Source organism: Bubalus bubalis, chromosome 1, assembly GCF_019923935.1.
Source record: "Bubalus bubalis isolate 160015118507 breed Murrah chromosome 1, NDDB_SH_1, whole genome shotgun sequence".
NCBI classification, from domain to species: Eukaryota; Metazoa; Chordata; class Mammalia; order Artiodactyla; family Bovidae; genus Bubalus; species Bubalus bubalis.
The window spans coordinates 25943359-25969823 of NC_059157.1; the positions used below are offsets into that span (position 1 = coordinate 25943359).

Sequence of the window (26465 nt, forward strand, 5' to 3'; positions counted from 1 at the left end):
TGATTTCCCCCCACCCCCAGCTCCCTTCTCTTCAGCTTCTAACGCTCTCTCTGATCCAGGCTCCGCGTGCGTGATCAGCAGCAGGCCCACATCCCCACGGCATCCTGCGCTCTCCATCCTGGCTGCCGGGGCCAGGGGCGGGGGCGTCTCCCCCGACCTCCAGGAGAGAAGGCACACTCGCCAGCCCTGCGAGGGAGGAGAGGAGGGACTCTCTCCTGTTTTCGCTTGGAGCACTCTGACATGAGCCCGGTTGATGGTCCTCGTGTGAGGCAGAGTGCTCTGCAGCCCTGTTCCTGCCCAGGCATCATTGAGATAGGATGGGTGGCTCCAGAGCTGACTGCTCTCTGAGAATTTGGGCTCCTTCATGACTCTGGGTCTCAGCCCTGGGGCTTATTCATGAGGCCACAGCTTCCAACACTGCTGTCCTACTCTCTCAAGCCTCCTTTCGCCACCCTCCGCTGCAGCCATCTCTCTCCTCCATCACAGCCAGACTCCCTGAAAGAGCCCTCCCCGGCCCGATCGGGGTGCTTCCCTCCCACCCGGCTCCTCAGTCTTCTCCCTTAGCTCAGCCAAAGCAGCCTTGGCGGAAGGGCCTCCCAGGCCATTAAGTTCAGCAGACAACTTTCTGTCTTCGTCCTTCTAGATTTTACTTTGCCTACATAAAACGCCCCTCTTCCCTGGTGCCATATCCCCCTACTTCTTCAGCCACAGCATTCTCATTATCTTTGCCAGCTCTTTGCCTCTTGCAAGTTTTTTCTTTTTTTAATTTTTATTGGAGTATAGTTGATTTACAATGCTGTGCTAGTTTCAGGTGTACAGCAAAGTGAATCAGTTACAGGTATACATGTATCCAATCTTTTTTAGATAGATTCTTTTCCCATATAGGGCATTGCAGAGTATTGAGTAGAGTTCCCTGTGCTATACAGTAGGTCCTTATTAGTTATCTTTTTTATATATAGTACTGTGTATATGTCAATTCCAATCTCCCAATTTATCCCTCCCCTGCCTTTTCCCCCTAGTAACCATAGATTATTTTTTTACATCTGTGACTCTATTTCTGTTTTGTAAATAAGTTCACTTGAAACATTTTTCTAGATTCCACATATAAGTGATATCATATATTTGTCTGTGTCTGACTTTACTTGGTATGACAATCTGTAAGTCCATCCATTTCGCTGCAAATGGCATCATTCTTTTTTACTGCTGAGTAATATTCCATTGTATATATATGTTCCACATCTTCTTTATCCATTCCTCTGTCAATGACACTTCGGTTGCTTTCATATCTTGACTATTGTAAATAGTGCTGCAATGAATAACTGGGTACATTTATCTTTTTGAATTATGGTTTTCTCTGGATATGTGCCCAGAAGTAGGATTGCTGTATCATTTGGTAGTTCTGTATTTAGTTTTTTAAAGAAATATCCTTACTGTTCTCCATAATGGTTGTAACAGTTTACATTCCCATCAACAGGATAGGAGGGTTCCTTCTCCATAGCCTCTCCAGTGTTTCTTGTTTGTAGATTTTTTGATGATGGCCATTCTGACTGGTGTGAAGTGATACCTCATTGTACTTTTGATTTGCATTTCTCTAGTAAACAGTGATGTTGAACATCTTTTCATGTACTTTTTGGCCATCTATATGTCTTCTTGGAGACATGCATATTCAAATCTTCTGCCCATTTTTGATTGGGTTCTTTGTTATTTTAATAAGGCGTTACATGAACAGATTGTATGTTTTGGAGATTAATCCTTTGTCAATCACTTTCCAAATATTTTGTCCCATTTTGTGGGTTTTTTCATTGTGTTTATGGCTTCCTTTGCAAAAGTTTTTAGGTTTAATTAGGCCCTATTTATTTATATTTGTTTTTATTTTTGTTACTCTCAGAGGTGGATCAAAAAAGATCTTGCTGTAATTTATGTCAGAGAGTGTTCTGCCTGTGTTTTCCTCTAAGAGTTTTATAGTATCCAGACTTACATTTAGGTCTTTAATGCATTTTGAGTTTATTTTTGTGTGTGGTGTTAGGAGGTGTTCTAATTTCATTCTTTGACATGTAGCTGTCCATTTTTCCCTCACTACTTGTTGAAGAGACAGTCTCTTCTGCATTGTATAGTCTTGCCTCCTTTGTCATGGATTAGGTGACCATAGGTGCTTGGGTTTATCTCTGTACTTTCTGTCCTATCCCATTGATCTATATTTCTGTTTTTGTGTCAGAATCATATTATTTTGATTACTGTGGCTTTGTAGTAAAGTCTGAAGTCAGGGAGGCCGATTCCTCCAGTTCCATTTTCCTTCCTCAAAATTCCTTTGGCTATTCAGGGACTTTTGTGTTTCCATACAAATTTTAAAGTTTTTTTATTCTAATTCTGTGAAAAATGCCTTTGGTAATTTGATAGAAATTTCATTTATATCCATAGATTGCTTTGGGTAGTACAGTCATTTTGACAGTGACATGGTATATCTCTCCTTCTGTATGTGTCATTTTTTATTTCTTTCATCAGCATCTTATGGGGCTTCCCTGATGGCTCAGATGGTAAAGAATCTGCCTGCAATGCAGGAGACCTGGGTTCAATCCCTGGGTCAGGAAGATCCCCTGGAGAAGGGCATGGCAACCCACTCCAGTATTCTTGCCTGGAGAATCCCAAGTTCAGAAGAGCCTGGCGGGCTACAGTCCATAGGATCACAAAGAGTTGGACATGATTGAGCTAACACGTTCACTTTCACTCTTTTCAGCATTTTATAATTTTCTGAATACAGGTCTTTTGCCTCCTTAGGTAAGTTTATTCCTAGGTATTTTATTCTTTTTGATGTGATGGTAAATGGGATTGTTTCCTTAATTTCTCTTTCTGATCTCTCATTGTTAGTATATGGGAAAGCAATAGATTTCTGTGTATTTTTATAATTCTACAAATTTACCAAATTCACTGATGGGCTCTAGTAGTTTTCTGGTAGTGTCTTTAGGGTTTTGATGTTTAGTATCTTGTCATCTGCAAACAGTGATAGTTTTACTTCTTCTCCCTTTCAGTTTAGATTTGTTTCATTTCCTTTTCTTCTCTGCTGTGGCTAGGACTTCCCAATCTATGCTGAAGAGTAGTGGTGCGAGTAAGCACCCTTGTCTTGTTCCTGACCTTATTGGAAATGCTTGCAGTTTTTCACCACTGAGAATGATGTTAGTTGCGGGTTTGTCACATATGGCCTTTATTATGTTGAGGTAATAGAATACTTACCTGTGCCCACTTCCTGGACAGTTTTTTATCATAAATGGGCATTGAATTTTGTCAAAAGCTTTTTCTGCATCTATTGAGATGATCATTTGGTTTTTATTTAGTTTGTTAATATGATTATCAAATTAATTTGCATTCATTGAAGAATCCTTGAATCCCTGGGATAAATCCCACTTGATCGTAGTGTATGATCCTTTTAATGTGTTTTTGGATTTGGTTTGCAAGTATTTTGTTGAGGATTTTTATGTCTATGTTCATCAGTAATACCAGCCTGTATTTTTCCTTTTTTGTGATATCTTTGTCTGGTTTTGGTACCAGGGTGATGGTGGCCTCATAGAATGAGCTGCCTCTCCTAGCTTTTAAATGTTGGAGTTCCCCCCAGGCACTTTCTTTGTCTGTCCTCCTGGTCCTCCTGGGTGGTCTCGACCATAGCCACACGCTGCTGCATATTTGTGTACCAGTCACTCCGGGGGGAATGGATGTGGCCTGGCTCCCCAGCTTCGTGTACCCAACTGTCTCTCTAACACCTGCGCTGAGGTGCCTCACAGGCCCTTTCCTGAGCTCTGGGCCTTCCTCCCAGGCCTGGTTCTTCAGTTGCCCTCATCCCAGCAATGGCGCTGCAGTTCCAGGGTACAGGAACCGGAAACACTCCCAGCTCCTCCCAGTCATTTTGACTCATTCCATCAAAGCCCGTGAATTCTGCTGTCCATCCTACTGCAAAAAGAGTTCAACTATCATCACTTCTTCCTTGGTCTAACATGAGTGCCTTTACAGTTGGTCTCTTCCATGCCCACACTTTCTCTATCTTCTACCCAGTAACTGATTATTGGTCCAGTTAAAACCATTCTGTGGGCTAAATGAACCACTGAACCAATGAACCTCTTAACTAATGAACTTTTCCTAGAACCAAAGTCAAAATCTTCCATATGGCTTGAAAGGTCTTGCAGGGCTGGCCTCTGCCCTCCCCAGGGTTCCCCTCTACTCCCCTCAGGGCCTGTCTGCTGGTCCCTCCCTTTTTCCCTGCAGGCCTTCATCCCTTAAGGAAACCTTTCATGCTTTCCAGACCATCCTGAACTTCCGCGACACTCTGGGTTTCTCCTTCGATTCTTCCCACAGCTCAGGTTCTAAACCCACCACACAGTGGCCTGTTGAGGGTGCACCTCCTCTGCTGGAATGGAGGCCCCGGGGCTCAGAGACCATGTCTGGCTGGTTCCCTGCCTTAGCCTCCTCTCCCAGCACATTCCTGGATCCATGCTGCCCTCAAAATTACTCGAGTGGACTGAGCCTGATGAAGAATGTTGTCTCTGCAATGCTGTGAAGGCAAGATCCCACATGCTTTTCCTGCAAGTGTCTCTCCCATTGGTGGATCCTGACTCGCTCCTCTTCCTCCTGAAGCTACCGAGCCATACACCTGTCTTCCCCTGTCGGTGGTCCTCTCTCCAGACCGCCGTGTCTTCCTTCCCCTTGTTCTGCTCCCAAACCCCTTCTCTCCACCTTTTCATTCACACAAGCTCCTCGCAGATCTTCTGGGCTTGTCTCATTACAAGTGGAATGTCTGGGGGTCTCTGGATGTCCACCCCATTCTGGACCACCAAGGTAGACAGAGAAGAGGCATCATAAAACCCCAAGTAGTGGACAGAGCAGGTCAGAGACTAGTTGGGCAGCTGAAGAAAGGCAGGGATGTCCCATATCTGCCCAGAGAAGAGGACACGTCTGTTGGTTTGTGTCTGCCACCCTTGCCCATGGATGGCATCTCACATCGCTGTCCTCTGCTCACTTCCAGTTCCCAGGGGCCCTCCGTCAACGACCATCTTGGCATCCTCGAACAAGGTCAAGGGCGGGGATGATGTGAGTGTCCTCTGTACAGTCCTGGGGGAGCCAGACGTGGAGGTGGAATTCAGGTGGACCTACCCAGGGCAGAAGGTAAGCATGGCCCGGCCTTGGCCAGCTGCTCTAGTGTCTAGTTCCCTATTCACCCCCAGTCAGTGCTGAGGACGGTCACTTAAGATGTGTGAGAGACGCATGGAGCCCTGCTAGGGCAAGAACTTGCTGGTTTGCTGCTAAAATGTTTCAATTATGTTTATATTGGGTTGCCCAAAATGTTCATTCAGGTTTTTTCCTGTTACAGAAAAACCCAAAGGAACTTTTTGGCCAAGCCAATAAATGGCTTTTTTTTTAAAGAACAGGAAAAAGTGACTGAGTTCCATTAGGTAATTTAGTCAATGTACCCTCTTTTCTTCATGAACCTGAAGGAAGGGACAAGGGCATGAATAGGAAAGGAGGGGGCCTCCTTTCTTCAACCCCAACCTCAATTTGCAGTCTTAACTTTGGATTAGTTGGAGGCCAATCTACCTTCCTTCTGGAGTCCTTTAGCCTTTTCCATGTAAAAGTTGGTCCCCGGGGCAGAGAACTCTGAGCAGACACCCACCAAGTCAGCATGTAAACCCAGGCCTTGGAAAAGGTGCCATGAGGCCGAGATTATCTTAAAATAGACTTGCCATAAACGCACCTCCAGCACATGCAGCCATGGGCCTGTTCTGCTCACTAAAATAGACAGCCTCGCTACCAACATGGAACAATCCCCTTGTTGCCAGAAGAGATCTGGATCTGGCATCCTAAGATGTACTTGGCAGCCAATATGCTTCTGGTCGAAGGGCTGTGATTGGTGGAAGATAACTCTCCCTGGAGAATGGTGCTTTCCCAGTGCTAGGTACTTGTTTCTAAAGTGTTGTCCCATTTAGAAAACATTAATAGCTTGCATGTGAGGTTTTTTGGTTTCTTTACATTGCTAAGTATTAGCAGAAAGGGTATTAATTCAGTAATACTGTAAATATTACGATTGTGTTAAACTAATTCAGAAGACACTACTTATCACTGAAGTTGGAGGAAGCATCTCTGAAGTGACCATCTCACTTTCTAGAAATAGGGAGTGAAGTCACCTCGGGTATAATATTATCCATCCCGGGCACAGCTTTCCGCCCACTGCAGTCCTAGGGCACATTGGACTAATCGTGTCTCCCTCCCCCAAATCTGAGCAGTTGCGAGCTCATATTCATTTACAAGGTGAGTGCTTCAGGCTTCTAAGTTCTGTGATTAAGAACCACTGCACCAAGGGGTGAACGTGAGCAGTGCCAACAGCAGAGCGGTGGAAAAATTTATCTGTATCTTTATGCCTAATACCAGCCCCACATTCTTGAAGTTCCAAAAGAGTAAAATTCATATTAAGTAGAAACTTGAAGAAAAGGGCAGGGAGAGCCAAACAGCATAATGAAATTCAAGGCCCTGCTTGGAAAAAAAAATGCAGCCTAAACTGACTAGACAGTATCAGAGCTCCCATGAGCTGCGCATACCAAATAGTCCTGTAGGAGCATGTCTTTTGCGCTTTGAAAGGGATACTCAGCAGTGTCAGATGAATGGGAGCTGTTGAGAGCAGCGTGTGGTTTGTGCTCCAGTCCCCGTGGGTGTTGTTCAACAGGATGAAAGGCCCGTGACGATTCAGGACTCCTGGCGGCTGATCCACAGAGGACTTGGGCACACCACAAGGATCTCCCAGAGTGTCCTGAGCATCGAAGACTTTGAGACCATTGACGCAGGTTATTACATCTGCACTGCTCAGAATCTCCAAGGACAGACCACAGTAGCCACCACTGTGGAGTCTTCCTGACTTGGAAGATGAAGTCTAAATGAGTGGACGGAAAGCCCACTGGTGTCCACAGCCGGCTCCGAAGTTCTTTGTCTTTGCCAGGGCCAAACCCCAGGCCCTGCCTTGTGAGTCAGACCCAGACCTCCAAACTAAAAGGAAGTCATTGGTCTAATTATACAAGTGCTAACTCTCCTAGCAGAAAGCATGTATTCTGACTGCTGACCTACGTATATGCATTTCTAGGGTTTCTACTCAGAAGGCATATATGTAAACAACTTTATATAATCATTTTCTATTAAAGGAGCAAGTTTTTGTAAAAAGTAAAAAAAAAAATGGGCTAAGTGCTCGTTGTTTAAGTCGGTTTGAAGTACATCCGGAAGCACTCATTGGCAGCAATGTGTGAGGCAATACCTAATATTCCCTTTGGTATCATAACCACGCTATGAGAGAATCTAAGAATGCAGTGATTTTATATATATATAGTTCAACTATACATGAACTATTATATGATATGAAGTATCAAAAAATATTATATAAACTTGTTTTTTAACTGCTGCACTCAGAATTACTAGTTCTAGATTAGACAGTACGAACAACAGCGTTTTTTTTTAAAGATTATTTATATAGGTTGTCCTGGGTCTTCGGTGCTGCACGCGGGCCTTCTCTGGTTGTGGGGAGCAGGGGCTGTTGTTCGTCACGCTGCACTGACTTCTCGTTGCGGTGGTTTCTCTGTCACTGTGGAGCACAGGCTCTGGGCGCGTGGGCTTCAGTACTTGCAGCTCACAGGCTCTAGAGCACTGGCCCAGCTGTTGTGCTGCATGGGCTTAGTTGCTCTGCGGCATGTGGGATCTTCCCCAAACAGGTATCGAGACAGTGTCCCTTGCATTGCAAGGTGCATTCTTAACTACTGGGCCATCAAGGAAGCCCAGCATGTGTTTTTAAATGTTTAACTTTCAATATAAAATAGATGCACAGGTTGAGGAAGATTCCACTTGTTTTAGGCTTATTTTTACCACCTTCAAAATATATAGACTGTAGCTGTTCCAATTTTCTTATGTTATACAGCAGAAATTATTGTTAAGACCAGTAAAAGCTTATTATTTCTCAAATACCCATAGCTTTGAATTTAGAAAATCTTGAGGTCTAGCTCTGGGAGCTACACTTCAGCTCATGTCCAATTTTGTGGTTGCAGTGGAAATTCCTAGGAAACTATGGTTCAAACTAGATAACACTTTGGAGAGTGAACTATGTCAGAGGATACAACCCTTATATTGAATATTCCAGCATTATTTATTTGATTAAAGTCAAATACTTTCCATCACTCCAAACTGAGCACAACTATGGTTGTTTCCACACTCGTATTTTTATGATGTACCAACATTTTGCATCCTAAGTGGTAACATTTGTTTTCAAGATAATGTTAAAGTTCTGTTTTGTTTCCTCTCTCATCGTCTCCTATTCTCTGAAGACGTTTTGTATTAACTGTGTCAGAACGATTACCAGAACCTAAATGGCATGGAGGACACAGGGAACAGCATAAGATTTACCACGTGCAGGGAATGGATGGCAAACCCACTTTGGCTAATGATGTTGAGGACAGCTTGGAAAGTAAGCAGAGAGAGATTCCAGGAGGTGGCAGTGAACCTACGTTCCCATTTATCAGAAATGAACATGAAAGGTTACATACATAGTCAAGTGTCAGAGATAAAAGACTGTAGACACAATCACTAGTAAAACAAAACAAACAATGCATCATGAATATCAGTCCACTTTGTCAGTTCAGTTGCTCAGTTGTGTCTGACTCTTTGCAACCCCATGGACTGAAGCACGCCAGGCTTCCCTATCACCAACTCCCAGAGCTTGCTCAGACTCATGTCCATTGAGTTGGTGATGCCATCCAACCATCTCATCCTCTGCCATCCCCTTCTCCTCCTGCCTTCAATCTTTCCCAGCATCAGGGTCTTTTCCAGAGAGTCAGTTCTTCGGCTCAGGTGGCCAAAGTATTGAAGCTTCAGCTTCAGCACCAGTCCTTCCAAAGAATATTCAGGACTGATTTCCTTTAGGATTGACTGGTTGGATCTCCTTGCAGTCCAAGGGACTTTCAAGAGTCTTCTCCAACACCACAGTTCAAAAGCATCAATTCTTTGGCACTCAGCTTTCTTTATAGTCCAACTCTCACATCCATATATCTACTACTAGAAAAACCATAGCCTTGACTAGACGGACCTTTGTAGGCAAAGTAATGGCTCTGCTTTTGAATACGGTATCTAGGTTGGGGCTAGCTTTCCCTCCAAGGAGCAAGCATCTTTTAATTTCACGGTTGCAGTCACCATCTGAAGTGATTTTGGAGCCCCCCAAAATAAAGTCACTGTTTCCCCATCTATTTGCCATGAAGTAATGGGACCAGATGCCATGATCTTTTTGAATGTTGAGTTTTAAGCCAACTTTTTCACTCTCCTCTTTCATGTTCGTCAAGAGGCTCTTTAGTTCTTCTTTGCTTTCTGCCATAAGGGTGGTGTCATCTGCATACCTGAGGTTATTGATATTTCTCCTGGCAATCTTGATTCCAGCTTGTGCTTCATCCAGCTTGGCATTTCTCATGATGTACTCTGCATATAAGTTAAATAAGCAGGGTGACAATATACAGCCTTGACATACTCCTTTCCCGATTTGGAACCAGTCTGTTGTTTGATGTCCACTTCTAACTATTGCTTCTTAACCTGCATACAGATTTCTTAGGAGGCAGGTAAGGCAGTCAGGTATTCCCATCTCTTTAAGAATTTTCCATAGTTTGTTGTGATCCACAAAGTTGAAGGCTTTAGTGTAGTCAATGAAGCAGAAGTAGATGTTTTTCTGGAATTCTCTTCCTTTTTCTATGATCCAACAGATGTTGGCAATTTGATCTCTGGTTCCTGTGCTTTTTCTAAGTCCAGCTTGAACATCTGCCAATTCTCAGTTCATGTACTGTTGAAGCCTAGCTTGGAGAAATTTGAGCTCTGCTTTGTAGTGTGTGTGTGTAAGTGACAACTCAAAGATCCACCTCTAGTGGCCTGAACCTGTTCTTACTATAGGGGTTATTTGTAAAGCCATTGAATAAAAGCTACGCTGATTAGTAAATACTGACAGCACAAGCTTGAAACATGCAGAGAGGGAGAAAAAAACGCCACAGTTTTTCCTTCTATTTCCCCCATCATATTAGAACTGGGGGAGGTAATAAGTGATGTTTTGAAAAGAGACTGAATGCAACTTGGAGATGAGCTGGACAGGCCACATTTTCCTCTCACCGGCTAGCCATTCTGCTGTCTTTCCCAGGACGGGAGGATTCTTCAAAGGTATGTGAAAATTTAGCATTGTCTCCGCAGCCTGCTCTATTAGCAAGGTGCTCCTAGTCATCCATAAGCACCGAATCCTGTCTTCCCCAGTTCTGTCAGCTATTGACCCTTTTTTGTTCTTTAATCTCTCTGGGATGTCCCCAAATTTGTACTTTTGGAACCAGGCCCTGGTTTATTTGGAAAAGTGGTCAGCACCTTGAAGATGAGCTGGCTTTGGCAAAGCATATTCCCTGTCCCAGAGAAAAGCAGGAAGGAGGTGGAAGGTTTGCTTTTGTGGCTCTGGATGGGGAAGAGAGGGGCGGGGGGATGGGGATGGGAGAGAAGAAGCCAGTTGAAATCACTGAGAATAGCTCAGATCAAGCTAAAAATAAGGCAGAGAGCAATCCATGGGTACTGCTCTTTCTTTATACAGATTTCTTTCTTTCTTTTCTTTTTATGCAAAATTAGGGTTCTGTGTTTGCTCATAGCCTGAGAAAAATGAATTGTAGTATTTCACGTTCACATGGGTAAGTTAAAAAAAAATCTAGCTAGTTTCAACTGACATGGCTGAACACTGAAAGGCTGCTTATCAACAAGTTACTCAAAGGGATGCAGAGAAGGTACAGACCCAGGCAAATCAGAGCTGTTGCTGTGGCCCCCTCTTCCCCGCCAGGGCAGAGGGCCGAGCTGGCCGGTAGTAAAGAATCCTAACTAAAGAATCCTAACTCCAGCAACTATTGCTCTTCCTTCCATGGCTTCTGCAGAGATGTCTACACTGACAACTGCTTGACGAACACGTCTCCAGAGATGCTCAGCTCAACACACACCAAGGGAGGCAGTGTCCAACACACGACACTCGGGTCCATCTGCTCCATCCACACAGCCCCAGTCAGACCAAAAGAAAAATCACGAGAAGGCGTCTGTGGTGAAGGTTATATAAATTACAAAGGTTATATAAGGTTACAAAGGTTATATAAATCTTTATCTTAACAGGCCCCTGAGAGTTTTCCCCTTTACCCATAGGTGAAAAAGGCAATGACCAAGGTTTTTCCCGTTCTGTAAGTGCTTTGTGCGACAGTGTCCGTGTAGATCCGTTCCCATAGCATCTTTGGACCGGGTCGGACGCCTTCCTCCGGAGCCCGGTCTCACGTGGGAGGAGCCGGTTTGGGCTGTGGCTTCCCACTTCTAGGGCGGGTGGTGCGCGGTTGCAGGCGGGGTCAGTCCTGCAGAGAGGCCTTCAGTCTGTCTCTGGTTCCCAGGGAGGTCATCTGGGTGAGAGATGCTGGGGCTGGGGAAGGAGCCGGAGTTCCGAGGTGACTGGAAGGGGGCGGCGGGGGACGTGGGGGACCTCTTGGGGCTGCACAGGTTCCCGTTGTGGAGCTTCCAGAGCAGCTCCTCGTTCTCCATGGAGAGGCGCTTGTTGACCTTGGACTCCTTCTCCAGCGACTCCTGCAGGACCGCCTGCTCCGTGGAAAGTTGCCTGGCAGACAGAAAGGAGCCAGAAATCATGTGAGTCTTGTTTTTTTTTAAGAGTCTGAAAAAAAATTCTTACTGGTTTAAATTTGAGAGCCCCCAGATGATCTCTGGAATGAAAGCAATTACTGTACACAGCCTGGGCTGGCAGAGAAACAGGGAAGTGTGAGCTGGAGCCAAAGGAAAAGCCATACGTTGAGGCAATTTCATAGCAGACCTAGTAACGCACCCACAGGCAGGCTGTGTGTCTTAGGACCCTCGTAGGTGGTAGGGGCGTGGTGGGGAGGGGGGCTGTTTCCTGCTTGGGGTTTGTTTGCTGTTGTGATGATCCTTCTCTGAGAGCATTCTCCACTTCCATCAGCCAGGTTTCCCTGGGAAGGGAAGGCATGCCCGCTGAGGACTCAGGCTTTTATCCAGGCCCCTTGGGTAAGTGAAGGCGCCACGGGCTGCAGTCATTTCCCAGGCAGAAATCAGAACCTCTTTAACCACTCGCTTCAGTCCAGGAGGGACAGGAGTGGGCCGTGCTAAGAAAGGAACACTCAGGGTTCATGTGTGAGGCAGGGAGGGGCTCGGGGCAAACAGGACAGTGGCACCATTACCTCGAAATTGCCATGTGCTTGTCCATCCGAGCTTTCAGTTCTTCATTCTCCTGCTGGAATCGCTTCAGTTTGTCCACCAGCGCTGTGTTATTGTCCACCTTGGCATAAATGAGAGTGTCAACATTCATACGTTAAAAATTACATAAGGCCCCTTATTCCTTGAGGTACCTTCCTGATATCAGTGTAGGCTACAGAGATTTAATTTAGGAAAGTTTTTTTTTTTTTTAATTCTTTTCAAGGTTAACAGTATTTTTATTTTAAAAATTTATTATTGGAGTATAATTGCTTTACACTGTTGTATTAGTGTCTGCTGTACAATGAAGTCAATCAGCTGTATGTATAGAGATATCCCCTCCCCCTGGATCCCCCATCCCACTCCTCTAGGTCATCACAGAGCACTGAGCTGAGCTCCCTGTGCTATATAAAGCAGCTTCCCACTGGCTGTTTTACACACGGTAGCGTATATAGGTCAATGGCTACTCTTAATTCAGCAAAGCTGAATGGTATGTTGAACATCTCTACACTGACGCACTGCGAGAAAGAACCTACTGCAGCAAAACAGAGCACACGGGTATTACTTTTCACATGTGTGCCAGGGCATGTGAACACACACACACACCCAGGGGCTACTGATTTGTTCAAGGTCACGCTGCTTTAGAATTCCCAAGAATTGGTGCCCTGCCCTTGGAGGCTGTGCCTCTTTCAGTTTCACGGTGATAAAGAAAACCGCAGCCCGGCAGCCAACGTTTATCAGAGACACTACAGCTTCTTATGATCAATTTGGGAAAAAAAAAAAAAAAAATCCCACATTTGATGAAAACTCAGTTCATGGCAGTGTTTAACACGACCTTAATCATGGTTTCCTGCTGGCTCGCCAGCATGTCCCTCTGAGTGGCTACTCAGTGCAATCCACAGAGCTCTGTGGAGCCTCAAAATAAAGAAATGCATGACAAAAGGCACCCCTCCTTAGCTAAACTAAAGACATGTTTGTTTTCCTTGAAAGTTTAGCCTGGGAAGGACAACAGGCAAGCAAACTGATCTGCCAGATTAAAGGAGAAAAGCCCAGAAGACACTGAATCAGCTAATGATGAAGAGCTGAATACACTCCTGCTCACTTTCTGAAGGTAAGATTTCATTACCCTCTTGGAGGAGACATCACAGCTCTGTCCAACTTCGTGCTAAGTCCTTGTCACTGGTGCCTGTGACTAAGCTTTTTTTTTTTTTAATTGGAGTATAATTGCTTTACAATGTTGTTAACTTCTGCTGTACAGCAGTGTGAATCAGCTCTCTGTATACGTATATCCCCTCCCTCTTGAGCCTTCCTCCGATCTCCAGCTCTCTGGGTCATCGCTGGGCACCACACTGAGCTCCCTGTGCCATGCAGCTTTGCCATGAGTGATCTGTTTCACACACGGTAGTGTACGTATGGCATTGTACTCTCTCAGTTCGTCCTCCCCTCCCCTCCTGTGTCCACAGGTCGATTCTCTACGTCTGTGTCTCTATTCCTGCCCTGCAGGAAAGTTCGTTACCATTTTTCTAGATTCTGCATATATGCATTAATACATGATCTTTGTTTTTCTCTTTCTGACCTACTTCACTCTGTGTGACAGACTCTAGGTCCATCCACATCTCTACAAATGACCCAATTTCGTTCCTTTGTATGGTTGAGGTACTACTCCATTGTATATATGTACCGCATCTTCTTTATCCGTGCATCTGTTGATGGATCTTTAGTTGCTGTGAATAGTGCTGCAGTAAGCCCTGGGGTCCATGTCTTCTTGCATTGTGATTTTTTTCAGGGTATACACCCAGGAGTGGGATTGCTAGGTCATATGGCAGTTTTAGTTTTTTAAGGAACCTCCATACTGTTCTCCATAGTGACTGTACCAATTTACATTTCCACCACCAACATCTTATTATCCAGAAAAAACTTAGGACAAGCCAACCAGGTGAAATATCCCCAAAATGTGACTAACATGTAAAACAGAGGTAGGCTTGGAATTTCCAGGAAGTATAAAGGAACACAAGATAAAAACACAAGGTGGGGAAATCTGGAATTAAATATTGGGTAGTGACTGGCCTTAAAATAGTATCTCTTCCAATTCCTCATTTTACTGGAGAGGAAACTAGCCCTGGAAACCAGTTCTCAGAGCTAATGATCAGCAGGGATAGGTTTTTGTTTTGTTTTAATGAAGAAAGCCTCTTTGCTTTCTAAGTGTGTAATTTTTGACAAAGGCATGGAGGTTACAAATAAACAAGGTTAACAGTGGGCTTATCTGTCATCATATCAACCCCTCCTTCTGCATATACACCATGCCAAGCTGACCAGTACTTCCTGGGCATGGCAAGGGATAGAAATACTTGTGGATCAACGAAAATTAAGACGGATGAGTAATTTTACAGCAGAGTCTGATCTTACTGCACATGAGGGCTTGAAAAGTTCTGATGCGGCAGCATAGAGACAAGCAGCTACTATCAGGGTTATCTGAGTCAGTGCTGGCAGCCATACCGGTAGGCACAAGACCGGATGGAACAGGGAGGCCTATCCCTCTGGCGGAAGCTGGTATATACCAGGTTGGGGCCATTAGAGACCATGAGCTCCTTCTTTCCTTTACAAAAGCAAACTTTCCTCATGTATGCACATGGGGGTTAGCTCCTACCTCCCTTGAAAGGTAATAGTCTCTAGAAGAAAACCAAACAGCAAAACAAACAAACAAAATAATGAGTAACGAGTGCCTTCCATGCTACCTATTGTCCAGGGCTGGTTTGGGTTTGACTGAGGCACCTACTCAACACTGAGTCACCTACAGTTAGGGGGAGAAGGGACAACCTCCTACAAAGCCCTGGACTCGCCATACGCTGACGTCAGCTGTCTGTCCTGGAGGCCACAAAATAAACTTTATTTCTGTTTTTCATAGCGCTGGCTACTTATCCAACCACGTTAATTTTATAAATGTGCAATTCTTTTATCACAGTCTAATTCCCATGAAGCAAGATGGAGAATTGAGATATTTAGCAAGATTGAATTGCTCTGAGGGGATTAAGGACCCAACTGATTTGAGCATAAGAAAGCCCTTGAGCTGGTGGTATATTAAATAACCACTTTTACATTATTTAAACATTGTTTTTATGCAGGTGGCTATCCCCAGACCACGGATATGAATGACCTTTGCTGTTATTTTTCTAAACACTGACTGCTCCGTTTGCATGTTCCACTGGACATGGAACAACAGACTGGTTCCAAATAGGAAAAGGAGTTCGTCAAGGCTGTATATTGTCACCCTATTTAACTTATATGCAGAGTACATCATGAGAAACGCTGGACTGGAAGAAACACAAGCTGGAATCAAGATTGCCGGGAGAAATATCAATAACCTCAGATATGCAGATGATACCACCCTTATGGCAGAAAGTGAAGAGGAACTAAAAAGCCTCTTGATGAAAGTGAAAGTGGAGAGTGAAAAAGTTGGCTTAAAGCTCAACATTCAGAAAACGAAGATCATGGCATCCGGTCCCACCACTTCATGGGAAATAGATGGGGAAACAGTGTCAGACTTTATTTTTCTGGGCTCCAAAATCACTGCAGATGGTGACTACAGCCATGAAATTAAAAGACGCTTACTCCTTGGAAGGAAAGTTATGACCAACCTAGATAGCATATTCAAAAGCAGAGACATTACTTTGCCAACAAAGGTTCATCTAGTCAAGGCTATGGTTTTTCCTGTGGTCATGTATGGATGTGAGAGTTGGACTGTGAAGAAGGCTGAGTGCTGAAGAATTGATGCTTTTGAACTGTGGTGTTGGAGAAGACTCTTGAGAGTCCCTTGGACTGCAAGGAGATCCAACCAGTCCATTCTGAAGGAGATCAGCCCTGGGATTTCTTTGGAAGGAATGATGCTGAAGCTGAAACTCCAGTACTTTGGCCACCTCATGCGAAGAGTTGACTCATTGGAAAAGACTCTGATGCTGGGAGGGATTGGGGGCAAGAGGAGAAGGGGACGCCAGAGGATGAGATGGCTGGATGGCATCACTGACTCGATGGACATGAGTCTGAGTGAACTCCAGGGGTTGGTGATGGACAGAGAGGCCTGGCGTGCTGCGATTCATGGGGTCGCAAAGAGTTGGACACGACTAAGCGACTGATCTGATCTGATCTGGGCGGGGGGACAAAAACTGTTGCAGAAGGCAGCAATGAATAAGCCTTAAGCTAACACAGAAAAGAAAATGTAACCTCTTTTACCTTTCCCGTGTTTCCAAACATCTCTAGACACGAAGACAACCCTATAGATCTAGCTCAGAGGCCTCAGGTGTTACCCCGCTCCGTGAGGCTCTGCACTAAACTTACCAGTTTCTCCATCTTCATTAACTTCACGTCCTGTTGGCGCAGCTTCTCATTCTTGATCTCTAGCACGGCTTTCAGGCTTTCTAACTCTTGCTCCAGATACATGATCTGAGGGTTTTTCTGGAAAAGACACAGCAGGATATGGCTCTGACTGATCAATTGAACACAACTGCATGGTTCATGTTCTTCATACAACGACGTCTTTGATTAGATTTAGAAATTAAACAAGTGGCAAGAGACATTGACCTTCTTTTACAGGTTCAAAGAAAGAGCTAAAAAGAAGGGTTAAGATAAGATGACTTCCATCTCAAAGTCTTTGGTCTTAAAAACGATATAATGCATTCCACATTTGAAAACATTCTCACTCACCCATCAGTAACTTAATATGTTAAAAAAATATTGGTAGCATCAAATATTTTATGGAAGTAAGAGGAAAGCCATACCTTACAATACAAAACAGAATTCTGGCTGCAGAGTATGTTTGGAGGGAGAACAGGGAAGGATTGTTCGCTCTAACCTAAGTCAGTGACTGAGGGGGAATAGCTGGGCAGTGTGTTTATAGGGCTCTCTGGCAATCACGTCCTGAGTCTTTCGGATGTTTGCCATGATAGGCATGTGTAGACCTGGCTGTCCTTCTAGGGCAGAATAATGCCCCATCAGTGAGTGACATCCTAGCACTGTGAAAATTCTATCCAAGATAAATCCTATGTAAGGGAAGAACAGCCTGTGAGAGTACACCACCAGGGTGGATTCCCTGACTCCTTGGCCCTAAGTATGGAAATGCAGGTGAACCTTGAATACAAGGTAACCTACGACACAAGTTAACGCGCACAGTCCTCTGATCAGATAGTAAATAAGGGAATTCCTCAGACAAGCAGTCAGTGGTGATGGGTGTCAATCATCAGAACTTTCCTTCTGGACAGTAGTTAATGCTCTGGGGCAACCCTTAGGGGGAATCAGGGAAGGTGCCCGTGGGGACTGCTTCACAGAGCTCACTGAGGGACCCCCAAAAAGCTGGGAGGATGCAGAAAAGTAAGGATACAAGTTGGAAGAGAAAGTTAAGTTTACCAGAGAAATTCATGTTTTTCCAAAAGTGAGGATTAGCCATACAATGAAATATTGTTCAGCCAGAAAAAGGAATGAAGTGTCTGTACCTGTTACACTATGCATGAACACTGAAAACAAAAGCTGAGGGAAAGAGGCCAGACACAGAAAGCCACATGCAGCATGATTCCATTTCAGTGAAATGTCCAGAGCAGGCACACCCATAGAGACGGAATGGAGACAGGTGAGCCTGGAGGGCCGGGGAGTTTGGGTTTGTTTGTTTGTTTTTTTTTGTGGGGGGGTGGGTTGGGGAAGGATGAGTTAATAGCTGCAGGGTTTCTTTGGTGGGGGTGATAAAAATGGAATTAGATCCTGGTGACCAAGGCACAACTTGTGAACTGCTGATCTTTTTTTTTTTTAAAGAATGACTATTGTGGTATATAAATTATATCCCAATATAGCAAGTTAATTTTTTTAAAAAGTGAAGTCTTCACATAAAGAACTCTGACCCTAATTGAGACTTTTCCTATCTTCCTGAAGGTGTTAGCATAGATCACTAGCAATTATTGGATTTCATCTGTTATGCCAGTTTTTAGAATTGAAAAAAAAAAAGACCCACTAGTAACCAAAGAAGCCACTGTATACAGTTGAAACAGCATACTGCAGGCTATGAAAAGGACTCCAAACCCATACTATTTCTCTAGCTGCTGAATACTTAATTGACTCTAAGAGACAGTTGAACAGAAGGAAAATTCAATAGTGATAGGAGAGCATACACAACTTACTAAATTTGCTTTCTCTCTTGATATTCTTTTCTGCTCTTCTGATTTCAACTTTTCATTTAAAGCGTCATTTTCACTCTTCAGATCACTGATTTGTTTCTGAAACACAAACAATGAAATGTGGAACATGAGTAAGCAAGCCGGCACCAGAAACCTGGCAGATGTGTGCACAGAAACATACCGAAACCACACAAGCCTCAAGGCTGATGACCGGGTGTGCGTGCGTTAGAGGCTGAGATTACCTACCTCTAGTGATTCCTGCTTCTCGTAGAGCAGATCCTCGAGGGATTTCTTTTCCACTTCATGGCTTTTCTTGATTTCTGAAAGAAGTGATTTTTGAGTCAATACCACCCTATGAGATCACTGCATTCTACATTCGTTAAAGCACGTGGGTATGAGAGTTGACTGTGAGGCACTGTACCTATGTTACTTTACATTTGTATGGTACTTTTGTATAAATCAAGCTACTTGGTCTCAAATTAGCCCGTGAGGTGAGTAGGGCAGCTAATTCCCATTTTATGGATGAGAACATAGAGGCTCAGAGAGGCCAGAAGATCTGAGGGAACGTAGAGCATGCCTTCAGATTCCCGGGCTGAGTCTCTGTGCTCTGTTCTAGTTGCTCTTTATGAGCCAAACAGAAGCCTCAGAGTAAACCCATCTCCAACAGAAAGCAAGAAAACCAGTGTTCACTAACATCTACCCTGGGTCAGTCACTCCACATGTTCTCATCGCCGACCTCACACAACACATCTGTTTTTCTGGTGAGAAGGCCCTGACAAAGCTTGCAGGGCCAGTTCCCACCACCAGATGTTTCTCTGTAGATGCAACAGGTTCAGTGCAAGAGCTTTAGCTACATGGGCACTTATGTTCTGTTAAAAAAAAAAAAAAAAGGCTTCTTATTCTTTTCCTTTTTTTTTCAGTTTTGATAATTTCTTTTTTTTTTAATTTATTTATTTTAATTGGAGGCTACTTACTTTACAATATTGTAGTGGTTTTGCCATACATTGACATGAATCAGCCATGGGTGTACATGTGTTCCCCATCCTGAACCCCACTCTCACCTCCTTCCCCATCCCATCCCTCTGGGTCATCTCAGTGCACCAACCCCAAGCATCCTGTATCATGCATCAAACCTGGACTGGCGATCTGTTTCACATATGATAAATACATGTTTCAGTGCTATTCTCTCAGATCATCCCACCCTCGCCTTCTCCCACAGAGTCCAAAAGACTGTTCTATACATCAGTGTCTCTTTTGCTGTCTCGCATGTAGGGTCATCATTACCGTCTTTCTAAGTTCCATATATATGCGTTAGTATACTGTATTGGTGTTTTTCTTTCTGGCTTACTTCACTCTGTATAATAGGCTCCAGTTTCACCCACCTCATTAGAACTGATTCAAATGTATTCTTTTAATGGCTGAGTAATATTCCATTGTGTATATGTACCATAGCTTTCTTATCCATTCATCTGCTGATGTATATCTAGATTGCCTCCATGTCCTGGCTATAATAAACAGTGCTGCGAAGAACATTGGGGCACACGTGTCTCTTTCAATTCTGGTTTCCTTGGTATGTATTCTTTTCCTTTTACTTCACCTCTTCTAATCATGATGAAATAAATGATTTTTTTATCCAGCAAGTGCCATCTACCTTTCCCAACAGTCCAGTGTACAGAAGTGCCTGGTGTGGGCCCTTCACTAAGGGCAGGATGTAAACTCACAGATCCTTCCTAGGATCTGAAGTGGTCAAGCACAGCTACTACCAAAAAAGCCATAAAGTTCCTTAAAAGTTCACTCTCTTTCCTAAAAGACTGGCATTTATTAAAAACAAAACAAAACTCTTATCTGCCTCCTTAGGGGAAAGGGCATGTGCCACTCCCAATAAACAATGCAAAAAGAAACCAAGAAACCCTCCAAAACTGAACACCACAGGGCATTCTCTGGAGGGGAAGTTATGAATCATTTCTGTGTGAAAACACACCACGCTGTTCCATGAGCTCTTATTCTATTTTAACAGAGAAAAAGCATTCTTGCCTGAAAGGGAGTTTTCATAGGCCTTCTTTAGCAATTCTATTTTCTCGGAGTGGCTTGCTTCAATTTTCAACTTAGAGGTTTCGTGGGTAGCATTTAAGTTGTCAAACTGTAAGAAAAAACCAAAACAACAGTTTACCAATAAAATCAAGTCCTAAGGTGAATGAATAATAGGTGGCAACATTAGGAGATGTGACACATTAGGTTGCATTGAAGTCTAAAGGGCTACCAGGCACATGCAAAGCTGAAATGAAAACTTGATTTTATAAAAGGGAGCAAGGAAATTAAAGAGAGGTTTAGGATGTACTACGAAGTGAAAAACACAAGTTACTAAACAAGAAAAGAAGAAATGCAAACCAATGTTTTAGCAGTACCAGAATGCTTACAAAAGGATTATTTCTATGTAGTAGGATAAAGGGATGTTTTATTTTATTTTTTTAAAATATATCTGAAAAAACCCTCCAAGAACATTAATTTGAAAAGATATATGAACCCCAATGTTCATAGCAGCAGTTCAAACATTTATCATATTTATAAATGCCAAGACATGAGAGCAACCAAAATGTGCATCAACAGATGAATAGATCAAGAAAATGTGAGGTGTGTGTATTATATGTATGTATGTATATGTACATCTGTGTGTGTATATATACACACAAACAATGCAATACCATGGAAGCATTAAAGAATGAAATTTTTCATTTGCAGCAACATGAATGGCCTTGGAAGGTATGTTATGCTAAGTGAAATAAAGACAAATACTATATAATATCACTTATATGTGGAATCTAAAAATTACAGTAAACTAGGGACTTTAACAAAAGACTCACAGATATGGAAAACAAACTAGCGTTAACCAGTGGGGAGAGGGAAGGGAGAGAGGTAATATAGGAGCAGGGGAATAAGAGGTACAAACTATGAGGTATAAGATAAGCTACAAAGATATATTATACAACATGGGGAATGCAGTCACTACTTTATAATAACTATAAACACAGTTATAATCTTTAAAAATTGTGAATCCCAATCTTCCAATTCATCCACCCCCCTTCCCCCACTCCTCTTGGTAACTATGTTTGTCGTCTACTTCTGTGACTCTTTTTGTATAGCCAGGATTTTATACTAACTGTAACAGGAGTATGGACTTCCTTCTAGCTCATATGGTAAAGAATCTGCCTGCGATACAGGAGCTCTGGGTTCGAGCCCTAGGTCAGGAGGATCGTGTGGAGAAGGCAGTGGCCATCCCCTGCAGTGTTCTTGCCTGGAGAACCCCATGGATAGAGGAGCCTGGTGGGCCACAGTCCATGGGGTCGCAAAAAGTCGGACACGATTGAGCGACTAACACTACTATAACTGGAGTATAACCTTTAAAAAGTGTGAATCACTATATTGTAATTCTGTAACTTATATAGTGGCTTCCCTGGTGGCTCAGTCAGTAAAGAGTCTGCCCACAATGCAGGAGACCTAGGTTTGATCCCTGGGTTGTTGGGAAGATCCCCTGGAGAAGAAAATGGCAACCCACTCCAGTATTATTGCCTGGAGAATCCCATGGATGAGCCTGGTGGGCTACAGTCCATGGGGTCACCCATGACTAAGTGACTAACTTTCACTTTCAACCTTTAAAAATTGTGAATCACTATATTGTAATCCTGTGACTTATATAATCTTATACAGCTATATTTCAATTAAAAAAATTTTTAAGGGTTGTTTAAATTCTATCTTTTTTCTTTCAATCTTTCACTCAACATACATACATTGCTTTGATCATAAAAATTTACTTTAAAAATTGTTTCATTTATTTAAATCATAATGAAATTCATCAAGGGACATCCAACAAAGAGAAGGTCATCATAGGAAGACCCTCATCAGACAACAGTTAGAATTCAAATTAACAGCAATGGCCAAGCACATGCTCAGGTTCTAAAAGTACAAACCTGCTCCTGCAATTGAGTCTTGTATTTCTCTGCTTCTTCTATGTAGATGTTCTGAAGCTTTTCACATTCCCCGGTGTAAAATTCTTTAAGCCGATTCTCCAGCTCTGTTAGATCAGTCTGGTGCTGCTGGTTTAGCTTCTGGACAAATCCTTCATAAGCTATTTGCAACTCATTCCTGGCTTTTTCTAACTTCTCACAGGTGGTTGAAACAGTGACTGAAAAGAGATGGAAAAAGGAAAGGGAAGATGACACTCAGCCTGCTAAATGGCCTACATTCCTAACATTCACACACAGCTGTGATGACTCGGAAAGCAGTACTCAATTCTCGGGACCAGATTCTCAACCATAACAGTGCAGAAGTGAAGGGTAAAGTGAAGGGAAGGCGAGGAAATGGTCTCTGGCAGCAAAAGGCCAACTGTCTATCAAGCAGTAAGAGAAGTTCTTGAGCAGAGCCCGGTTCCTAAGTGAAGAGCACCCCTACGTGTGGTGACCAATCAGTGCACGGGCCTCAAGGAGAAGAGGCTCTGATTGGCTGAGGTGTCTAAGGCAGGCCAGCCCCTAGGGGAGGCAGCTGAGACAGAAGAAACAGAGAAGGTAAGACCACAAAGAAGAAACAGACTTTAAGCTTGTACCTGATTGGAGCCAATTTAGACTCATTACTTCAAAAATACAATAAGAAAAATAAAATATTAGATTATATGGAACACAAATCATCAGAACATAAAAACTTAAGAGAAAACACATTGAAAAGCTACACTACAATGTGAATAAATTGAAAGGTTAACATTTAAAAAAGGCAAAGTAATTTTATAAACATAATTTAAAATCAGACCATCCTAACCTTTCGCTACCACTACCCAGAACAGAATTATTAACAATACCTTGCAGAACTTGCACATGAATAAATACCCACACATGCTATAATAAATCCTGAAAGAAATGGGAGAAAACACTTGCAAACAAAGCAACTAATAAAGGGTTAATCTCCAAAATACACAAACAGCTCATGCAGTTCCATATCAAATGAACCCAATCAAAATATAGGCAGAAGAATCAAATAGACATTTCTCCAAAGAAAACATACAGATGGCCAACAAACACATGAACAGATGCTCAACATCACTAATTATTCAGTTCAGTTCAGTTGCTCAGTTGTGTCTGACTCTCTGTGATCCCATGGACTGCAGCACGCCAGGCCTCCCTGTCTATCATCAACTCCCGGAGTTTACTCAAACTCATGTCCATTGAGTGGGTGATGCCATCCAGCCATCTCATCCTTTGTTGTCCCCTTCTCCTCCTGCCTTCAATCTTTCCCAGCATCAGGGTCTTTTCAAATGAATCAGCTCTTTGCATCAGGTGGCCAAAGTACTGGAGTTTCAGCTTCAACATCAGTCCTTCAGTGAACACCCAGGACTGATTTCCTTTAGAATGGACTGGTTGGATCTCCTTGCAGTTCAAGGGACTCTCAAGAGTCTTCTCCAACACCACAGTTCAAAAGCATCAATTTTTTGGCACTCAGCTTTCTTCATAGTCCAACTCTCACATCCATACATGACTACTGGAAAAACCATAGCTTTGACTAGATGGACCTTTGTTAGTAAAGTAATGGCTCTGCTTTTTAATATGCTGTCTAGGTTGGTCATAGCTTTTCTTCCAAGGAGCAAGTGTCTTTTAATTTCCTGGCTGCAGTCACCATCTGCAGTGATTTTGGAGCCCCCCAAAATAAAGTCTCTCACTGTTTCCATTGTTTCCCCATCTATTTGCCATGAAGTGATGGGAATGGGACCAGATGCCATGATCTTAGTTTTCCTTGAGGTATCATCTCACAGCAATCAGAATGGCCATCATCAAAAAAATCTGCAGACAGTAAATGCTAGAGAGGGTGTGGAGAAAAGGGAACCTCCTACATGGTTGGTGAGAACGTAAAATGGTACAACCACCATACAGAACAGTATGAACATTTAAAAAAAAAAAAAAACCTAAAAATATTACTACCATATGACCCAGAATATACCCAGGGAAAACCATAATTCAAAAAGATACACACACCCCAGCGTTCACTGCAGCACTATTTACAGTATCCAACACACAGAAGCAGCCTAAGTATCCTCTGACAGAGGAGTGGATAAAGAAGCTGTGGTATATATATATATAGAATGGAATATTACTCAGCAGTTAAAAAGAACAAAACCATGTGCAGCAACATGAATGGACCTAGACATTGTCATACTGAGTGAAGTCAGACACAGAAAGACAAATATCATTTAATATCACTTATATGTGGAATCTAAAAAAAAAAAAACAGGAGGGGTACAAATATCTACAAACTAGAAGCAGAGTCATAGATATAGAAAACAAATTTTTGGTTACTTGGAGGAAAGGAGATACATTTGGAGATTAGGATTAACATATATACACTACCATATATCAAACAGGTAACTAGTCATCTCTACTCCAACGAAAAGTTAAAAAAATCATTTTGCGGGAAGTTTAGACTTTTCCAGCCTTCCTTTCCCTACTAGATATGGGGAAAGGTGTGCTACTGTACCCGTAAAGAGGACATACATTCTTCACATCCCAGAGTGCCCACGGACTCATACAAAATGGGTACTGATAAGTCTGTTATAAAGTAACCCTTACCTGTATTTTGGTAAGGAATATGTATTTCTGGAGTAGTGGAAGGAAAAAGATTATTTCACGGAGAAAAGGAGGTTTACATCAATGATTATTCTACCTAAGTAAAGGGAATTGGCTGGCTCCTGGGATGAATTTTGGACAATTATGTAGACTTGTTTTCTTGGGAATATGCCACATGGCAGTAGAAATTCCAGCCCTTGTCCCACACATCAGTATTCCTCCGGGGTAAAATAAGTCATGCTGAAATAATGACAGGCATGTGTGTGTTCTCAGTCCTGTCTGACCCTTTGCGACCCCATGGTCTGTAGCTCACCAGGTTCCTCTGTCCATGGAATTTTCCAGGCAAGAATAGTGGAGTGGGTTGTCATTTCCTCCTCCTAGGAATCTTCCCGACTCAGAGATCAAACCCATGTCTCTTGTATCTCCTGCATTGACAGGTGGGTTCTTTACCACTGGGCCACTAGGGAACCTTTCAATGACAGGCATACTGTCTGCTAAAGAAAACCCTAAAAATTCAAGTAAGCCCACAAATATTTAATGAAGGGGAAAGGAAACAGGAATAGCAAAAACAAAGTGAGAACTACTAACTGATATTAAGGGTGAAAACTGTATTTCACATGAGCAGTGATGAGAGACTGCACATTACCCCTCGGGAGCTAGAACATTCGCGAGGCAGAAAAGTTGGAGAGAAGAGTCAAAAAGGTAGATGGAGATCAGACTATATAGACTGTTGGCATCACTCACTGACAATCACGCCTTGGGACTAAATTTGGGGAGTGGTTTTTTTCTTTAAAAGAATTTACTAAAAGATAATGGTCATGCTAATTGCTACAGAATGCCCTTCCCAGATCGCTAATTATCAAAGGACAAAGAAGTGATTCAGGGAGACAAATGTCAGCCAAAGAACTAAAAGCTGAGTTGGCCAAAAAGCTCATTTGGGTTTTTGGTAAGATCTTATGGAAAAACCAACACAGACTTTTTGGCCAATCCAATATTTGTTTCTGCTGCCTTTCCAAAATCATACAAATCAAATTATAGGGCCACAAGCCTCCTTGTGTGAATTCCAGGTTCTTCACATGAAAGTAGGAAACAGAAACCTAAACTGCAAGCTGTCAACAAAGGCATCAAGAACAGCTTTTTCTAGTTGGAGAACTCTTGATTTCACACAACCTTTTGACTTAATTCCCTTGGGATTTCACGTATCAGCAAAATACGAAAGAAAACAAAACAAAAATTCTAGCTCATCTGAATGCTTGTATCTGAGATAAAATGTCTATGTGGACCAAAAACTAGAAGAGCTTCTGTGGGGAAGTTAGCAGTAACACCTGCTGGATTTCAACACATCTGCTTGTCATCAGATGACTGTCAGTCTGAATGTTTAACTTAAAAATAAAATAGATGGAAATCTTCTCACATTGGTGGCTGAACAGGGTGTTTCCTCTTT

At 42.9% G+C, this 26465-nt stretch overlaps 2 protein-coding genes and 1 long non-coding RNA gene across 14 annotated transcripts in view; 2 read left to right on the forward strand and 1 right to left on the reverse strand.

The window, feature by feature from the left end:
* The window catches only part of PDGFRL (platelet derived growth factor receptor like), a 75125-nt gene extending 66931 nt beyond the window's left edge, over nt 1-8194 (forward strand). For both annotated transcript variants that reach the window (XM_006080151.4, XM_025279348.3), the window contains 2 exons: nt 5009-5148; nt 6701-8194. In XM_006080151.4, coding sequence (XP_006080213.1) covers nt 5009-5148; nt 6701-6889 — 329 coding nt within the window. In that variant the 3' untranslated portion in view covers nt 6890-8194. The remainder of the gene's footprint in view (nt 1-5008; nt 5149-6700) is intronic.
* Nucleotides 8195-11098: 2904 nt separating this feature from the next.
* The window catches only part of MTUS1 (microtubule associated scaffold protein 1), a 188243-nt gene continuing 172876 nt past the window's right edge, over nt 11099-26465 (reverse strand). For all 7 annotated transcript variants that reach the window (XM_006080146.4, XM_006080147.4, XM_025279382.3 and 4 more), the window contains 7 exons: nt 22385-22599; nt 20454-20559; nt 18666-18739; nt 18423-18518; nt 16597-16713; nt 12252-12349; nt 11099-11659 (listed from right to left, as the gene is read on the reverse strand). In XM_006080146.4, coding sequence (XP_006080208.4) covers nt 11365-11659; nt 12252-12349; nt 16597-16713; nt 18423-18518; nt 18666-18739; nt 20454-20559; nt 22385-22599 — 1001 coding nt within the window. In that variant the 3' untranslated portion in view covers nt 11099-11364. The remainder of the gene's footprint in view (nt 11660-12251; nt 12350-16596; nt 16714-18422; nt 18519-18665; nt 18740-20453; nt 20560-22384; nt 22600-26465) is intronic.
* LOC123332221 lies at nt 11547-15590 on the forward strand. Of its 5 annotated transcripts, none has more exons than XR_006549024.2 (4): nt 11547-11688; nt 12018-12078; nt 13255-13375; nt 15387-15590. It is a non-coding gene; the product is annotated as an uncharacterized LOC123332221 (long non-coding RNA). The 5 variants fall into 5 exon arrangements; XR_006549023.2 differs by having other exon boundaries at nt 13260-13375; XR_006549022.2 differs by having other exon boundaries at nt 11549-11688; nt 12014-12078.